This window comes from Mustela erminea, chromosome 9 (genome assembly GCF_009829155.1).
Source record: "Mustela erminea isolate mMusErm1 chromosome 9, mMusErm1.Pri, whole genome shotgun sequence".
NCBI lineage: Eukaryota > Metazoa > Chordata > Mammalia > Carnivora > Mustelidae > Mustela > Mustela erminea.
The window spans coordinates 99,367,501-99,385,867 of record NC_045622.1 but is presented as its reverse complement, the minus strand read 5'-3'; the positions used below and the strand labels follow the sequence as shown (position 1 = coordinate 99,385,867).

The 18,367-nt window shown below is 37.3% G+C and overlaps 2 protein-coding genes across 2 annotated transcripts; one reads left to right on the top strand and one right to left on the bottom strand.

The window, feature by feature from the left end:
* Positions 1-1,219: 1,219 nt before the first annotated feature.
* LOC116599903 (olfactory receptor 4P4-like) lies at positions 1,220-2,149 on the top strand. Its single transcript, XM_032359843.1, has one exon. It carries the CDS (start codon positions 1,220-1,222, stop codon positions 2,147-2,149), a length of 930 nt encoding a protein of 309 aa, XP_032215734.1.
* Positions 2,150-17,416: 15,267 nt separating this feature from the next.
* On the bottom strand, positions 17,417-18,367 carry LOC116599902 (olfactory receptor 4P4-like). Its single transcript, XM_032359842.1, has one exon. The coding sequence runs from the start codon at positions 18,365-18,367 to the stop codon at positions 17,417-17,419; it is 951 nt and encodes a 316-aa protein (XP_032215733.1).

The window sequence follows — 18,367 nt, the reverse complement described above, 5'->3', positions numbered from 1 at the left end:
TTTACAAAGAAGATGATTTAAATAAAAAAAAAAAATTGGTATCCAAAGTCACACATTGGTATAATTAGTAGTGGAGGCTTAGTCCCAAATGTTTGTCTTCATATAAACATTTTCCTATACATTTTTTCTTTGAATTATGAAGTGCCAATATTCTTTAAGGGTTTGGCAAAAGACATGCTTTGGATGAATATCGAATAGAAATTTATACTATAATTCATACCAATGGGAAGAAATTGACTTGTGAATTATGCTACATTGAGTCAGAGAAAAACCACAAAGGTAAACTGCCTTGAGTTCTTCCTTTTAGTTTTATTTTTTTGTGAAGATTTGATCTGACAGAGAGAGAGCACAAGTATGCCGAGAGAAAGGCAGCGGTGGAGAGAGAAGCAGGCTCCCCACTGAGCAGAGAGCCCAACAGGGAATTAGATCCCAGGACCCTGAGACCATGACCTGAGCTGAAGGCAGAGGCTTTAACCCACTGAGCCACCCAGGTGCCTCATCATTTTAGTTTTAACTCTCTCTTTATTCTGTGGTTCATTTAAGTATAGGATTTGTATTGATATCCTATATAAAAATAAACATTTCATACAAAAGATCAGCATCTTACTGTCCTAAATCAGTAAGTAAAGATGAACAAGCCATCAAAAAATTATTGAAACTCAGAGGCCTCCTACAGAGGCTTTTTATCTTCCACTTTGTAAATATGTTTGTATTGTATAAATGTTTAGTTTCATTTTCTACCTCCTCCTGAAACTATTTTGTTTGTACATAGTCTGCCAGTGACCACTGTCAAGCTTAACATTTGCTTCTATATCATTTAACAGCAACTTTAATGATTTATACTTGCCTCTTTAACAAATGTGTGTTTTGAAGGACCCAGAAAAATGTCCTTTAGGAGGACTTTGTTGTATATTCCTTTAGGATTGAAAAAACATTTGGCAACTAATAAAAATTTTTAAACATTTTTTTTTAAATTTACTGATTGAATTGATTTATAAAACATAATGTCAGGATTGAACATAATGTCCTGAAAAATTGACTTATGGAAATCTTCATGAGACTAACCAGAAAAAAAAATATATATATATCATATCATATCCATTAAATAGAATTTCATGATGTCAGTGTCATCATCTATATTCTCCATGCACATGTCCAACACTGACTTGTGCAATATGTCTTTTCAGGAAACCGTTAAGAATTTTTAGAGCACTGGATCATGGAAACTAAGAATAACGTCACTGTGTTTATTCTCTTGGGACTGTCTCAAAACAAGAACATTGAAATCCTCTGCTTTGTATTGTTTTTATTTTGCTACGTTGCTATTTGGGTGGGAAACCTGCTCATAATAATTTCTGTCATGTGTAGTCCACTAATGAACCAACCCATGTATTTCTTCCTTAATTGCCTCTCACTCTCCGACCTTTGCTACACCTCCACAGTGACACCTAAACTAATGGCTAATTTACTGGCAGAAAGGAAGACCATTTCCTACAGTAACTGCATGACACAGCTTTTTACCACACATTTATTTGGAGGCGTGGAGGTCTTCATCCTCACAGGGATGGCCTATGACCGCTACGTGGCCATCTGTAAGCCCCTGCACTACACCGTCATCATGAGCAGAGAGAGGTGTCACGCAATCATCACAGCCTGCTGTACTGGGGCCTTAATCCACTCTGCCAGTCAGTTCCTCCTCACCATCTTCCTACCCTTCTGTGGCCCCAATGAGATAGATCACTACTTCTGCGACGTGTATCCTTTACTGAAGCTGGCCTGCACGGACACAGACAGAATTGGTCTCTTGGTCGTTGTTAATTCAGGACTGATTGCTCTGGTGACTTTTGTGATTTTGATGGTGTCCTATTTTCTGATATTATACACCCTTAGGGCTTACCCTGCAGAGAGCCGCTCCAAAGCTCTTTCCACTTGCAGTTCCCACATCACAGTCGTGGTTCTGTTCTTTGTGCCTGTTCTCTTCGTTTACATTCGGCCCGCCACAACTTTCCCAGAAGACAAAGTGTTTGCTCTTTTCTACACCATCATTGCCCCCATGTTCAACCCTCTGATCTACACACTGAGAAACATGGAAATGAAGAATGCCATGAAGAAAATATGGTATCATCATTTGTTTGGGGAAGGGAAGTAACTTATATTAAGAACATTCTAGAATTTCATTTTAGGATACTATCTTGAGCCTTAGAAGTAAGAAGAAATGATATACACAGAGTATATCATGATTGCAAAAGCCAGCCACAGTTGGAGCTCAGAATCTTTAGCATTTCCTCAGACCTCTACTGACTGTATAAATTTATTATTTTTAAAGATTTTTTTGTATTTTTTATTGAAGTATTATTGACATATGACATCCTGTCAACTTCAGGTATACATCACAGTGATTCAATATTTTGTACACTTTGAAATTATCCTCACAATGAGTCTAATTATCATGTCACCACACAAAGTTATTATATTATTATTGATGATTAGACAATTTTCAGTTATTTTTTTATTTCATTCTGGTTAGAACCAGATCTAATCTCCTCACACGCCAGTCCCCGGTACTCCTTAATTTGATACTTTATCTTGAACATGTATGAAGTCTTTTTTCCCCTTCTCTTTACTCCATTATCACTACAGTGTGACTCTTGTTGGTAGAAACAATAGGAAACTACCTGGTAGATTAGAAATAAAGGTAGATTTTATTTCCATGATCTCAGAGGAGAGCATATATAGTAGGCTTTTGAGCTGAAGGTAATAGGTACATGAGTTATTCAGCATTCATAAACACTCTTCTATATGATATTTGAGCCTAGTCTCCCTCTCTCCCTTCCAGAAATGAAACATAATATTCTCAACATTTGGATAAAGTTAAGTTTGTGTAAGTTTCTCTTCTAGTTCAGGTTATAATCCTTCCTGAAAGATCTGTAACATTAAGAACAGGCTTTAAAATTACTCAATACACTGTTACATTGCTACAAGGGTCCTTGTTTCTATGATTGGTCATTAGATTTAAGTTAACATTGATACCTTTCTTCCTTGCACTGCCTACTCACTCTTCCCTTTGATTTAAGGTTAACCTTTATTATTGGGGTTCATTATCTACTAATGTGTACCAAATTTTTATTCTTGACATTCTGAATTTTTAATGGTCCTGCCATTTTCTTAAATTAACATTTACTATTAGTTATAGAAATTTTAAGAGATGGGCTGTGTTCCAAATAGTGATCATTCCTGTTCCATTGTGTCAAACAAACAGATGTCATCTCATCATGAATACCAATTCCTCCAACCCCTTTTTATCTTTTGGTTTAGTAAAGGCATGAAGACCCCAAATGGTATCTAGGTGGCAACTTCAGTTTCCAGTTCAATAAAGTAATTGTTGTGGTCGCTCATGAAACCAAACATCTATAACTAAAACCTAAAGGCCAGATGAGCTGAAAACTTTTGGTACAGGAACAGAACTATAAAGTACTTTAGTGTAATAATAAAGGAGGCACTTGCAAATACATCCTTCAATTCCATAGGATTCTATAACTCTTTATGATGGCTATGGGAGAAATATAACCATCTGTTGGTCAACACATCCTTGAAAATATAACTCAAGCTTTTCAGGGTGCTATTTCTCGATTGGCGGTGTGTTCGGTAAACCATTTCTTCATTGTATCTAATCAGTTACCTAGATAAATGGGGTATAAATGAGTTCCCTGAGGCTGCCATAAAATAATACCATAGATAGGATGATTTGAACAACAAAAAATATATTTTCTGTCACTTCTGGGGTCTGAAAGACCATGGTTAAACTACTGACAGATTTACTTTCTTCAAAGGTCTATCTCTTTGGCTTAACAGAAGGCTGCCTTCTCCATATGTCCTCACATGGTCTTCTCTGTGAACACACATTCCTGGTGTTTTTTCTGTGTGTCCAAAGTTTCTCCTATAAGGATGCCTACCACATTGGGTTAGGGCCCACCCTAAAGTCCTCATTGTAAATTAATTGCCCCTTTAATGGCCCTATCTCTAAATAGTCACCTTCTGAGTTACTTGGATCTAGGTATTCAATATATAAAATTTCAGGAACTCAACAGAGTGTGTGGTAGTATCTATGAATTTCAGTGTGTATGTCCACTACTAAGCATCTTTACTGGAAGAAATACATTACTGGATCAGAATCAATCCAAAGTGAAATAGTATGATGGTGAATAAGGCATTCCATAAGTCAATGCTTTGTGCTGTTGGTACAAGCATTATAAGCAGGAAAGACAAATCTAAATCCAGAATAAGTGTCTATTTCAGTGAAGACAAATTTGGTTTCCTCCATGATGGAAGGTTTTCAGTGTAATCAACTTGCTATCTCAGCCGTGAGTGGACTTCCTGAGGAGTGAATATGTTGGGCATTCAATGCTGGTGTGACAGAAAGTAGCTTCCAAACAAGGCCATAGCAATATTTCCTAACTGGTCCATATAGAGATACCATATGTAGAGGCCAGACTGAGAATTGTATGGCCAATAGTTCATCTGATGTCTGGGCCTACAACCAGTGGCAACTGCCAGACATGTAAGTCAAGATGACTCCAGATGTCTTCAGTTGCTAGCTAATGGGCATTCCCAGTTCTTGTGTTTACTCAGTTGAGACCTCAGATGTCATGTGGAATAGACAAGCCATCCTCACTATGTCTAAATTCCTGATCCATTGAGCCCAAGTTTATAGTAAATTAGTTGTTTTACACATGAAACTTGGGGTTATCTCTTGCAGTCATAATAACTACAAACATTTGGTACTTGGTAGTCACAGAAGCCAGATGAAATTTTAGAGGGAAATTTCATATTGTTCAACCCTGGCAATAGCCTTCATAGAGAAGCTTCCTAAACCACCTTGACCACTTTATTTTTTGGTTAAGATTATTTATGTTATTTATTTTAGAGAAAGCAGGGCGAGGGTCGGTGGGAGAGGGCAAGAGATTTTCAAGCAGACTCCATACCGACAGAGGAATCAAATGCCAGGTTCAATCTCACAATGCTGAGATTATGACCTCAGCTGAAACCAAGAGTCAGATGGTTAAATTCCTGAGCCACCCAGGTGCCCCATCCATGTCTGCTTTAGCCCTAGACTAAATTAGTTAGAACTTGGGTAGCTGGGAAAAGAGGGTGGCTGATATCCACGAAACATTTCATCTCATCTACCACCACTGAGAATTTCCTCCTCAGTGTACAACATGTAGTGAGCATTTGTATGACTTATACTTTGCTTATAAGGTCTACCCATATAGTCACAATTTCTACCCACACAAAGTCCCTAAACACAAGTAAAACCTTTAGCAACTGTCACAAATTGGAATAGATCTAGGCTCTAGTTATCTCTTGGTCTGTGCAAAGCAGACAATCCATGCACTGGTTGAGGATTTGTTAACAAGATTTTCCTTAACCCCCATCTTTTTTAGTGGTTTGGTATTTGGATTTTTAATATTACAACATTCCATTTCAGTTGGTGCCAGAAAGAACTAAATATAAACAGATACAATCATATATTTCCTTTTCGGCCAACTTCTTCTAAAGCAATAGGAGATGACTGAGAGGAATGAGATGATTTTGCAGGAATTTTATCAAAATATATTAAGCCTATCAGACCTTAAGAATATAAGCATGGTTTTGCAAGAAAATAACTCAGGTGATGTTATTATATCATCCCCAGGCCATGAGAATCTGTTCTCTAGAAATATGGAGGAGGCGATTCTGTTTGTGGGAGGCTTCACGGCAATTGGTTTCTCAAAATTCTCAGATTCAACCCCAAAACTCATCATCTTAGATTTGTTTCAATTTTTTTTTTTCTTTTTGTGGTTCTGTTGTTGACATAAGAGACCGTAGAGGCTGTGCTTTCTGTTCCCTTTATAGTACTCCCATGTCTATGATCAAACCCATGACCTTATTTTCATCAGGGTCTGTGTTTGGGCTTCTGGAGACCTAACTGCAACAGAAAAGCTCTCATTCTGATGGTTTACCTGAAGTTGTGTAGACCAAGTAGTAACTATCTCATCCTTTATGTTAGCCCACCGACACCACCAACAGAAGGCAGTTGCTTCACAATCCTTATAACTGTGTCTTGTCCACACACCATTCAAGCTCCACAGTCATTGTAAATCCCAGCACATCAATGTTGTTTGTGGAAAGTCAGTAAATTTTTTGTGTAGAAAATAGGAAAACATGTTCTTTCAAACATAAGGTCAACATTTTTATAGACAAACATTACAAGAGTTTTTTTTCTCAAATTACTAACTTATATGTTTTTCCATATAACAATTTTTTTTTTTTCCTGCATAGAGGGATAATCAGGTCTGTGGTTTCCAATGTTATTTAGACTGTGGTTGCCCTAGTAACAACCAAATTCCTCACTTCTCTCCCAAATGAGTCTGCATACTGTCCTTATCTGGTCCCGATTGTAACCGATGCATCATTTTCAGACATTCTCAGTCTGCCTCAAGTCTTTGTTCATCTTGTTCACTCAGGTCAGAAAGTCTCTCAGTTGTACCTTTTATAATCTATAGGTGATCCTTGAACAATGTGGGGATTAGTGGCATGTATAATTTTTTGAGCTCTGGCCCAAACTTAACTACTAATCATCTACTGTTGACTGGAAGTCCTACCAATAACATGAGCAGTTGATTAACACATATTTTATATGTTGTGCAAGATATATGTGTTATATACTGCATTTTTATAACAAAATAAACTAGTTAGTAGGAAACTCATAAGGAAGAGTAAATATAGTACTGTACTGTATTTACTGAGAAAATTCCACATGTAACACAACTCACAGTTCAAGCCCATGCTGTTCAAGGGTCAATGGTGTTATCATGTGCTACTCAAGCTTCCCTCAGTTATGTGCCCCTTTCTTGCTATTTTAATCATGTTTACCACTGTATATCTCTTTGTAATTGGTTTCCCTGGATTACAAACACATCTTATTTCTTTTAGAGGAATATTTTCTTCATTTTTTTGAACAAAGTCCTCATTGTGGTATTTGTAAGAGGAAGTGTATAAATTTACACCAGCTCTCAGAGTTAAGTCTGTGAAACCGGTTGCCAATGTGGGGGCTGGAGGAAGAAGTAGGGCCATTGGGGTATGAAGTCTCACACAGAAGTTTGCCACCCACTGTTCAATTCATTTATTCTGTGCTAAAGCAGACTTCAAAAGCTGGCCTGAGGCGTCTTTGGCATTTTCTAGTTTATCCTCTGCTGAGACATTGTTCTGTATTGTTCCTCAGAATCTGTTTCAACAGGAAGCACATGATTTACCCCCTATCAATAATGAAGAGAAGAGAACTCTTAGTTTGTGTCCAACTCCTCAGAGTATAAAAAGTTATTAACCATGGCATAGCTATTTTTTTAAGACTGGAAAGGAACTAAGCCTTGTTTAGCTGTACATTGGCCAACTTTTCTATTGGGAAATGTCTCATCCCATAGAGTGAGAGGGAGGTTTGGGGTTATATTCTCCCAGGTGATGTACTTTAAATGACCCCTGGAAATTAGAGAGAACACGTGTATATATTTCTAACACTAAAACCAATGAATATACAACGTTTGGGTAGAAAACAAACAAAAGCATTTTTCTGTTAGGGTCTGTAATAAATGGAGAGAGACTGATAGAAAGGGAAGGTCAATCAAAGCTTAATTTCCCGCCAAGCATCGAGAATCAAACTGATGGGTCAGGGTCGTCTCTTGCAAAGAGGCAACCCTTCCCAGCCTCAAAGACTAACTTTTATAGAGGTAGGTTAGCCGAGCTATACACAGGTGGCCAATGAGATTGTAATACACAGAGAAAACTGCACAGTCATGTTAGGTCACACAAGGGGCGGCCAATTGAATTACAATTCATCCTAGTAGATAATGGCATAGCCCACTGATTGGCTGTCTCTACCTGGCCTGCCCGCCCTTGTATCTGTGCTTTGCAAGTAAGTTCCTCTGGGAGGGGCAGAGTCAATCTAAGTTTTCTGCATAAACAACAAACTTGTTCCCTCTGATTAAGTAGGCCCTTACATTTCACCATAAATGCTAATGATGATTTTATTTCCTTTTATTTTCAAAAACCAAGAGAGAAAGCTTTTCTTTATAAAGGAAACAGGAAAGTCCCAGAACCAGGACTTACATGGGCTGCTTTCATGGTGAAATTCATTAATCTTCTGTAACAAAATTAAGCATTTATTTTGACTCTATTGAAAACACCAGATACTGCCTTTTACTCAGAGATAATGAAATTTATCTAATGAGATCACCTGGTAAGTAAAAATTCAACCAACATATTCTAAACAAACATGACTTTCAAATTTAAAAAACTTCTCTCTCTATATACACACACACACACACACACGTATATATATACACATTATATCTATATATAAATTAAATTTTAACTAAAATAAATTTATATATATATAAATTAAATTTTAATCCATAAGTATGTTGATTTCATAGGTGTATTTCTCTCTTCAAGTTTTGCTAACTTTCCATTACATTGATACAATTCAATACTGATCAATATTACATCCCCTCTTCTTCTTCTGTTACATTGAACTGTTGGCAGGAAATCTGATCCTTGTCTCCATTTGATGGAGTCCTCTTTTTCACCAAGCCATGTACTACTTCCACAGCCACTTATCCTCTATGGACATCTGCTATACCTCTACTGTCACACCCAAATTCATTGGTGACCTACTAGGAGAGACAAAATCCATCTCCTATGGTAATTACATGTCACAACTATTTGCCATGCATTTCTTTGGGAGTACCGAGGTCTTTATTCTCATAGTCATGGCCTTTGATTGCTACATTGCCTCTCTAGTATGTGATTATCATGGACAGGAAAAGGTGCCATCTCCTAGTGTTGGCTGCTTGGGCTGGTGGGGCTCTCCATTCTTTTCCTCAATTATTGATGGCAATTCAATTTTTGTTTTGTGGTCCTAATGAAATCAATCACTACTTTTGTGATATCTTCCCTTTTCTGAGAGTTGCGTGCACTGATACTTACATAACTGGTGTCCTTGTGGTTGCCAATTCAGGTATGGTCACCTTAGTTAACTTTGTTGTCTTGTTTGTTTCTTATGTCATTATATTTAGTCTATGACATCACTCAGCTGAGTGAAGACACAAAGCCCCCTTCACCTGTGGGTCTTATATCACTGTGGTCAGCTTATCATCAGGCAGATGAGGCTGAGTCTAAATCACCTGTGAATAGTCAGTGAGCAGATAACAAACAAGATGGGAAACATGTTAAGAAGGCACATGATGAGGTGAGCACCTGGTGTTATATTCAACTAATGAATCATTGAACATTACATCAAGAACTAATGATGTACTATACCATGGCTAATTGAATTTAAATTTTAAAAGAAGACTGGAAAATACTGTGTGAGGGTAAACCACTGTAAACAGCAATATGTCTTTCATTACATTGTCAGTTTTATTATGGAGACACAAATAAAAGCAGAATATATACCATCCTCTCTGATAAACACTAAATGTTGACCAGACACATTGTACGATACACATAGTGATTGCTTCTAAGTAATCAAATAGTGAGATTACATTTTTTAAGTTCTTGTTTTTTTAAATGTAAAAGATAAAAATAATACAAATGGCTATCAGACACATGAAAAAATGTTCATCATCACTAGCCCTCAGGGAGATTCAAATTAAAACCACATTGAGATATCACCTTACACCAGTTAGAATGGCCAAAATTAGCAAGACAGGAAACAACATGTGTTGGAGGGGATGTGGAGAAAGGGGAAACCTCTTACACTGTTGGTGGGAATGCAAGTTGGTGCAGCCTCTTTGGAGAATAGTGTGGAGATTCCTCAAGAAGTTAAAAATAGACCTTCCCTATGACCCTGCCATTGCACTACTGGGTATTTACCCCAAAGATACAGCTGTAGGGAAAAGAAGGGCCATCTGTGCCCTAATGTTTATAGCAGCAATGGCTACGGTTGCCAAACTGTGGAAAGAACCAAGATGCCCTTCAACGGACAAATGGATAAGGAAGATGTGGTCCATATACACTATGGAGTATGATGCCTCCCTCAGAAAGGATGAACACCCAACTTTTGTGGTAACATGGACAGGACTGGAAGAGATTATGCTGAGTGAAATAAGTCAAGCAGAGAGAGTCAATTATCATATGGTTTCACTTATTTGTGGAGCATAACAAATAGCATGGAGGACATGGGGAGATAGAGAGGAGAAGGGAGTTGGGGGAAATTGGAAGGGGAGGTGAACAATGAGAGACTATAGACTCTGAAAAACAATCTGATTGTTTTGAAGGGGCAGAGGGTGGGAGGTTGGGGTACCAGGTGGTGGGTATTATAGAGGGCACAGATTGCATGGAGCACTGGGTGTGGTGCAAAAATAATGAATACTGTTATGCTGAAAATAAATAAAAAACAAATTAAAAAAAAGATAAAAATTAAAAAAAATTAAAAAGGCTTTGCTATACTTTGCTTCCTTCTTCTGATTTTCCCATATAATTTTTGCTTTTCCTCTCTCCCACATAATGAGAGAGAGTTTTTTATTCCTTTCTTTTCTTGTCTCCCATTTTCCAACAGCCCATTTATCAATAATAAGGTCATTCCAATTATGGTATCACAAGTCATTGATTTTATTTATCTACCGAAGATGCACACCAAAAATCTTGAATTAAAAAAAAAAAAAAAGAAAAAGAAAAAGAAAGAAAGAAAGAAAGAGAGAAAGAAAGAAAGAAAGAAAGAAAGAAAGAAAGAAAGAAAGAAAAAAGGACTCTACCTGGCCATCTTTTGTGTTCCCTCTACTACTTCATCTTAGAGTTCCTGAAACCAAACCTGATACTACTATAAGATACAATTTCCTTCCTATTCCAAAGCTGGAAGAGCACATGGCAGTCACACTATAGCCTTTTCGCCTTTAGGGGAAAAGATACTTTTTTTTTTTTTTTCAGATAGGCAAATGTAGAAAGTTTATACCCAAGATCATCAAGCACATTACTGTTGATGGTGGATTTGCAACACTTGGACCATGATCTGTCTAGAAATGCCTTTGGGAATATAATTACAGAAAGATTTCACAGACCTATTAATTCCTATCATTACCAATTAAGTTTATTCTGTTCCTCTGAGTCAAATTGTGTTCAATGATAGGAACTCAAAACTGTGCAAGCATTTGTAGGAATATAAAATCGCTTTTCTTACTTTTTCTTCTGAACTATTATTAAGCAGTGTAATTCACTTTCAAATTCCTAGGCTACTTCCCTGAGAGATGAAGATCCACTTTTTGCATCACTAAGACTTAGTGAATATTGGAAGGCCACTAACCCTATATCCTGTAGAAGGTTTAGGACATGTTGAGATTGTCAAAATATTTGCAGAGAATTCATCTGGATGTGTTTGAATTCTGGGACTGTAACTCTCTGCGTTTGACTCCAGGTTTTGGTAGTGGACACAAACTGGCAGAGTGAGTATGTGCAGAGAGAATGCTTCCTGATGCAGCCCCAAACTAACCAGAAAGCCACTCAGACCTTATGGTTAGTGAATTACCCTTGTCACCTTGGTTTGGTAAGGGTCCCACCACACATGTCCTAGGCTGCTTGTGTGTTCTTTATATGTATTCTATGTAATTTCATTCTAAAGCATATAACTTCTCTTGCAGCATATGACAATTTGATTACTATAGAAGTGTTTTACCATACTTTAGACTTAATGGCACATTATTTATAAACACAATTCCCTTTTGGGGAGAGGAAAATAGTAGAGGTAGATAAACCATATTTAAGTTGGCACTGAATTTCACTGTGACTGCAGATCTTAAATACAGACAGTCTTCCATATAACTATTTTGAAACAGGGTAGTTTGAGCTTGAATATGTACAAAAATGAAGACTTTCTTCTATTTCAGAACATCTGCCATCCTAAAATAGACTAGTTTCACCTGAGGATCCTGCATTCTGTTACACTAAGTGTTTTTACTTTCTGATGCATGACAATTTTGTTACGCTGAAGTTTGAAATTGTGGTAGAAAATTCTATTTACATGTAAGAGCTTCTAGGTCATGAGCTCTTATTTTTTGGGAGATTTTTGATCACTGCTTCAATCTTGTTACTAGATATTGGTCTATTCAGGTTGTCAGTTTCTCCCTATTTCAGTTTTGGAAGTTTATAGTTTTCCAGGAATGCATTCATTTCTTCTAGGTTGCTTAACTTATTGGCATATAACTATAGATAATAATTTCTGATGATTGTTTCTATTTCCTTCGTGTTAGTCATAATATCTCCCTTTTCATTCATAATTTTATTAATTTGGGTCCTCTCTCTTTTCTTTGTTTAGCCAGTAGGTTTATCGATCTTGATTCTTTCAAAAAACCAGCTTCCAGTTTCATTGATGTGTTCTACTATATGTCTAGTTTCTATCTCATTGACCTCTGATCTAATCTTGATTATTTCCCTTCTTGTATGTGGGGTTGGCTTAATTCATTGTTGATTTTCCAGTTGCTTAAGGTGAGAAGAGAGCTGGTGTATTCTAGATTTTTCCATTTTTTTGAATGAGGCTTTTACTCTTTTATGAACAGCATAATCCAAAAGATGCACATAATTCTATTCAGTAATGCCAAAAACAAGTAATCATTTGAGTGCCTTTAGAGAGAAAAAATTATTAGACTAGTGATCAGTGTTAAAAAACATGCTAAGATAACCAATTATTGACGACATTAAAAGAGTTTCAGTAACAGATTTTAAATTGGAATTTCCCATGATCACATTTGCTAAATCCCTATTATGAATGTTCTTTCTTATTTCCTTTATTCCCCCATTGATTGTGGGTGTGTGCATGCATGACAGTCTGTGGTCCTAAAGGAATCACTCAGAAAGGAAAGACTATAAAAGAAAAATGACTGCTTTGAACCACACACATCTCTGGCTATTTCCTATTACCTCATGTATTCCTCTTAAAAATTCTGAATTTTGTAATGAAAAGAATATTTGGGGAGATAATGACATGTGAGTATAGGTTCCTTGATGGAAATGGATGTATTACTCTGGTGGGAGAGGCTGTCTGTGTGTAGGGACAGGGGTATTATGAGAAATCTTTGTACTGTCTGCTCAGTTTTGCTGTGAACCTAAAGCTGCTTAAAAAAATAAAGTTTATTGATTAAAACTATATACTATGTCATGGGCAGATATATCAAAGCTTGTAAGTGGAAGGAAAGAGACACCTGAAAAAGATTTTCCAAAGGGGGAAAAAAATGTGGGAAGGCCTTTTTTGCATGCTTGTTAGGATTCAAAGAATGGTTGCTTAAGAAACACAGCAAATGTCCTTATAGAGATGTTAGATAGCAAGATTTTATTTAAAGGAAGATGGTAAAAGCATTGAAAGTATTTTAGAATACGTAAGTAAAATGCAAGAGCTGCAGTCAGTCTGGGGGCACTGTACAAACAAGTATAAAGAGCAGAAAAATATAATGAGGACAGTGAAACTCACCAGAGCTGTTAGAGCAGAGAGGGAGTGGGCAGATTGTCTCAGCAGTTATACACAAAGAAGCAAAACTGTTGTGAGAGTAAACCTTTTCTCCCAGGCGTGTTCTACCTGTTTCATAACCTAGCTGGAGCAAAGAAAGCTGTCTCTGAAAATGAAGTAGAAGTTCAGATATTTACACAACAAATTCATTTTAAAGGGCTCTTTAATTAGTGGATATCATTTGTTTTCATTATCATGCTGTCTTAATATTCTAAATTTCTCTTTCAGAACACTATTAATGATCAAAATTATTTGCACATAATATTGACCTAGGTTAATGACATTTTTGCCACAAATCTAGACATACATTCCAAGTTAGTGAGACTTTAGCATTCTATAAAATCAACAGCTTTCACAGAAATGACTTCAGACTTCTTACTATGGCTTTCATGTTTAATAAGTTGAGAACATTGTCTTTTTGAATTGAGATATAAATGATGTATGATGTTATATTAGTTTCTTTAACATAATGTATTGAGAATAGTCACTGCAGTAAATGTAGCTAACATCCATCACTGCACATAATTGAAAATTATCTTCTTGTGACAAGAACTTTTTGGATACCAGATGTTCTCATTTTTTGTTGCACAAAATCCTGCCTGAAGATTTGAAGACATAGATTATAGAATTACCCCATGTCAGAATCTAGGACCAATAGGAAAATCCATGCGTATTTGTTATTATTTAAGACTTAAGCTATTTCCAAAATATCTCCATTTCTGTGTTTATTGGTATGACAACTTTGACAAGGGTTTCATGTTATAAGAATAGAAATATAAGGGGCACCTGGGTGGCTCAGTGGGTTAGGCCTCTGCCTTAAGTCATGTCATGATCCCAGGGTCCTGAAATTGAGCCCCTGGCTGGTGCCTGCATCCACCTCTCTCACAGGAGGGTGTTGGACGCAACTCAGACTCTAGTGGCATGGTGTGCATGGAGAGTGCAAAAGGCTGTAGTTCTGCAGGCTGGCGAAGCTCCCTTACCCTCACGGCAGCAGCCACCCAGACACTCTCAGGGGCACTGGCCGCTCAGGGACTAAGACGTAGATTCTTCGCCGCACTCTCTCTGACTCAGCACCAGCGGTGGCTGTCCTTGGTCAGGGGACTTAAGCCCCTGTCAATACCACCCCGATTCCCACAATTTCCCCCCACAATTCTTTGCTCTTTTTGAGTGCTTTCAACCAGACTCCAAGTTAATGCTGGTCCCCAAACAAAGGGCACTTTTGTTTTGGGGTATTACTGTCCAATGGGTCACTTCTGGTGGCTCCCTCTCCCTTTTTTTATCTTCTGATATCAGTACGGTGTTCCCACTCTGCTTTACCTGCCCACTGGAATCTTCTGCCCCTGTAGAGATGCAGAAGTGTATAATTCTAATCTCAGGTTGATTTCATGGGTGATCTGAATTCTTTGGTAGGTAATCAGCTCACTTTAGCGTACAGGTTGAAACAGTGCCTCCTCCTACTTCCCCGCCATCTTTTTTCCTTTTGTGATGATATATTTTTAAATTAGGAATAAATCCCAGTAGAAATGGTTAGGATTTCTTAAACTACACATTTGCAACCTTAAATATTTCTGAAATATTCTATGCTCACATACAGAGCAAAACATCCTATGAAATACTTCTATGTATTTAACTGACAGATATTTTTGAAGATAGAAGACATTGTGGGGCACCACATAGCTTGATTGGGAGTGTATGCCTTAGGCTTAGGTCATTGTCTTGGGGTCCTGGGATCAAGCCCCAAGTCAGGCACCATGCTCAGCAGGCAGCCTGCTTCCCTTTCTTCCTTTAACTTTCCTCCTGCTTGTGTTCTCTTTCCATCTCTCTCAAATGAATAAAAAACAAACAAACAAACAAACAAACAAAAACTTAAAAAAATATAAAGTAGGCTGGAAAATGAAACCTAGAAAGAACATCTGGCAAGTAGATAAATAATCTTAGTTCAGAACATTTTTGTGGGCTTATTATATAATATGTTTATAACTTTTCTCTCAAAATATTGTGGATCATGAGAAAAAATAAATGATAAAAGGTTTTTGGTTTTGTTGCGTAACATTCTTTGCAGTGCTTATTCCTTATCCTTGAGAGCCTCAAGTTCCCCCCCACACACAGATTCAATCACATACACACAAAGGTACACATATACACGTTAGATCTTTACACTTAAAAATAATCCAAATACTTTTTGGAAATATAGTTACATTTAACCAGAGCAAACAGAACTATGAATAAATAACCAGTCAGAGGAAATTCTGTGAAATGGACATAATCTTTCCCCTAGTATTTCAGAGGTTTTCATGGCTTTAAAAAAAAAAAAAAAGAAAGAAAGAAAGAAAAGAAAAGAAAAGAAAAAAAGAAAGGGGGAAAAAAAGTATTAGTTATATATATAAAAAGTTCTCAGAGTTGAAACATCCAAAGAGGATTCTGGCATCCACAGACAGACACTACTGCCTCTATGTGTGTTCTTGGATTTTGCCTTAGCACTGGGGCAGGAATACCAAAATCAATCAAACTCTGGAAGCAATCCAATCATTCCGCTGAGAAAACACAAGTGTTTGGGTAGAGAGAAATGTCCAGGCAAATGGGAACCAAAACACGAAGCTGAGATTGGATTAAATTTTTTCAGATTCTTCTAGGAATTATTTTTCATGCATCTCCTCTTCTTGTTACTTACTAAGATGATTTGCCATTTCTTTATTTCTTTTTCTTTTTCTTTTTCTTTTTTTTAAATTTACTTATTTGACAGATAGAGATCACAAGTGGGGGGGGGGCAGCGTGGGAAGCAGGATCCCCACTGAGTCAAGAGACTGATGTGGGGCTTGATCCCAAGACCCTGAGATCATGACCTGAGCCAAAGGCAGAGGCTTAACCTACTTAGCCACCCAGGCGCCCGGATGATCTGCCGTTTCCATTCATTTCCGTGATTTGTGTCAGAGGGTGTTTTGATTGAAGTTTGAGCTCTTATTTGTGTTTAGCTTATGTTTAACTTGTGTACATAAGAAAGACTGGATCTGATAAATAGTGACTTGCCTACTAATTTCTGGCATTTTATGATTCAGTTCATTTATGGATTTTTTAAAAATGGATCATTATGTAGAAGAGCAGTGAGTATATTTTAAATACTTTGAGTAACTGACTTTATCTTTACTAATTTATTTTTATTTACAATATGAAGACAAGAGAGATAAAGTCAGAGAATCACTTTAAATCAGATTTGATTATGCGAACTTATTGATGTGTGATTAATTTCTAAATACAAGTTGAGTTCATTTAGGTGAAGATGCTATCATGAACAAAACTTGGTCTTAAAATTGTGTTTTTTTTTTTTAAGATTTTATTTATTTGACAGAGATCACAAGTAGGCAGAGAGGCAGGCAGAGAGAGAGAGATGGGGAAGCCAGCTCCCGCTGGGCAGAGAGCCCAATGTGGGGCTCGATCCCAGAACCCTGGGATCATGACCTGAACTGAAGGCAGAGGCTTTAACTCATTGAGCCACCCAGGTGCCTCCAAAATCATGGACTTTAACAACTCCTTTGCTATACAGAATGTTTTCTCATGTGGTCTAGCCACCAAACCTGAATTTTCTAATACAAAATTATTAAAATTTTCTTTTTCCATCACAGTTCACAACTTATATAACATTGTCTTAACTGTACATATAACTGATTTTGTGCCTGTACACTTGTTCTTACCGTCTCAAAGCCTAAAAAATTAACTGTGTTTTAATCTTATTTTTGTATGATTAAATTAATATTTCTGTCTAGTTAGTATTAAGTTATTATTAATAATAGTTATTATTAAACTCTTAAGTCCTAAGTTCCGTCACTCATAAACATGATACCAGTTGAACAAGCAAACTTTGTGATGGTTTCCTCTCTCTCCTGTGCACGTCTAGCTGGCCCTTTGTTTAGTTAAAAAGATGTTGAGCCCTGATGTTTGACACCACGTTTTTCTCATGGCCTGTTTCATCTCTGTATTTCTCAGCGTATAGATTAAGGGATTGAACATAGGAGCAATGATGGTGTAAAACAGAGCAAATATTTTATCTTCAGAGAAAGTGGTTGGAGGTCGAAGGTAGGCAAAGATTGAAGGCCCAAAAAATAAAGCTATCACAGTGATATGAGACCCACAGGTAGAGAGGGCTTTGCGTCTTCCTTCAGCTGAGTGATGCCTTAAACTGAATAATATAATAATATAAGAAAAAAACAAAACTGCAAATGTCACTAAGGTAACCAGTCCTGAATTGACAACCATAAGGACACCAGTGATGTAGGTATCAGTACAGGCCACCTTTAGCAAAGGAAAAATATCACAAAAGTAGTGATCAATCTCATTAGGACCACAGAAGGGCAACCTGATTACCATAAGAAATTGAGGAAAGGAGTGGACAGCCCCACCAGCCCACGCAGCCAAGACTAGGAGATGGCACCTTGTCCTGTTCATGATAAGCAGGTAGTGGAGAGGTTTGCAGATGGCAGTGTAGCGATCAAAGGCCATGACTGTAAGGATTAAAACTTCAATCATTCCAAAGAAGTGCATTATAAAGACCTGTAACATGCAACTACCATAGGAGATGGTTTTTCTTTCCACTAGCAGGTCAGCAATAAATTTAGGTGCAATGGTAGAGGTATAGCAGATGTCCATAGAGGATAAGTGGCTGAGGAAGTAGTACATGGGTTGGTGCAAAAGAGGACTGCATTGAATGGAGACAAGGATCAGAAGGTTTCCTGCCAACAGGACAACATAACAGAATAAGAAGAGCACAAAGCAAAATATTTGCATGTTCTGGTCATACGAAAGTCCCAAGAGAATGAATTCTGAGACATTCCTCTGGCTCTCCAT

Excerpts from the sequence above, each read along its gene's own strand:
- LOC116599903 (XM_032359843.1), top strand. The coding sequence starts at position 1,220 with ATGGAAACTAAGAATAACGTCACTGTGTTTATTCTCTTGGGACTGTCT.
- LOC116599902 (XM_032359842.1), bottom strand. The coding sequence starts at position 18,367 with ATGGAGAGCCAGAGGAATGTCTCAGAATTCATTCTCTTGGGACTTTCG.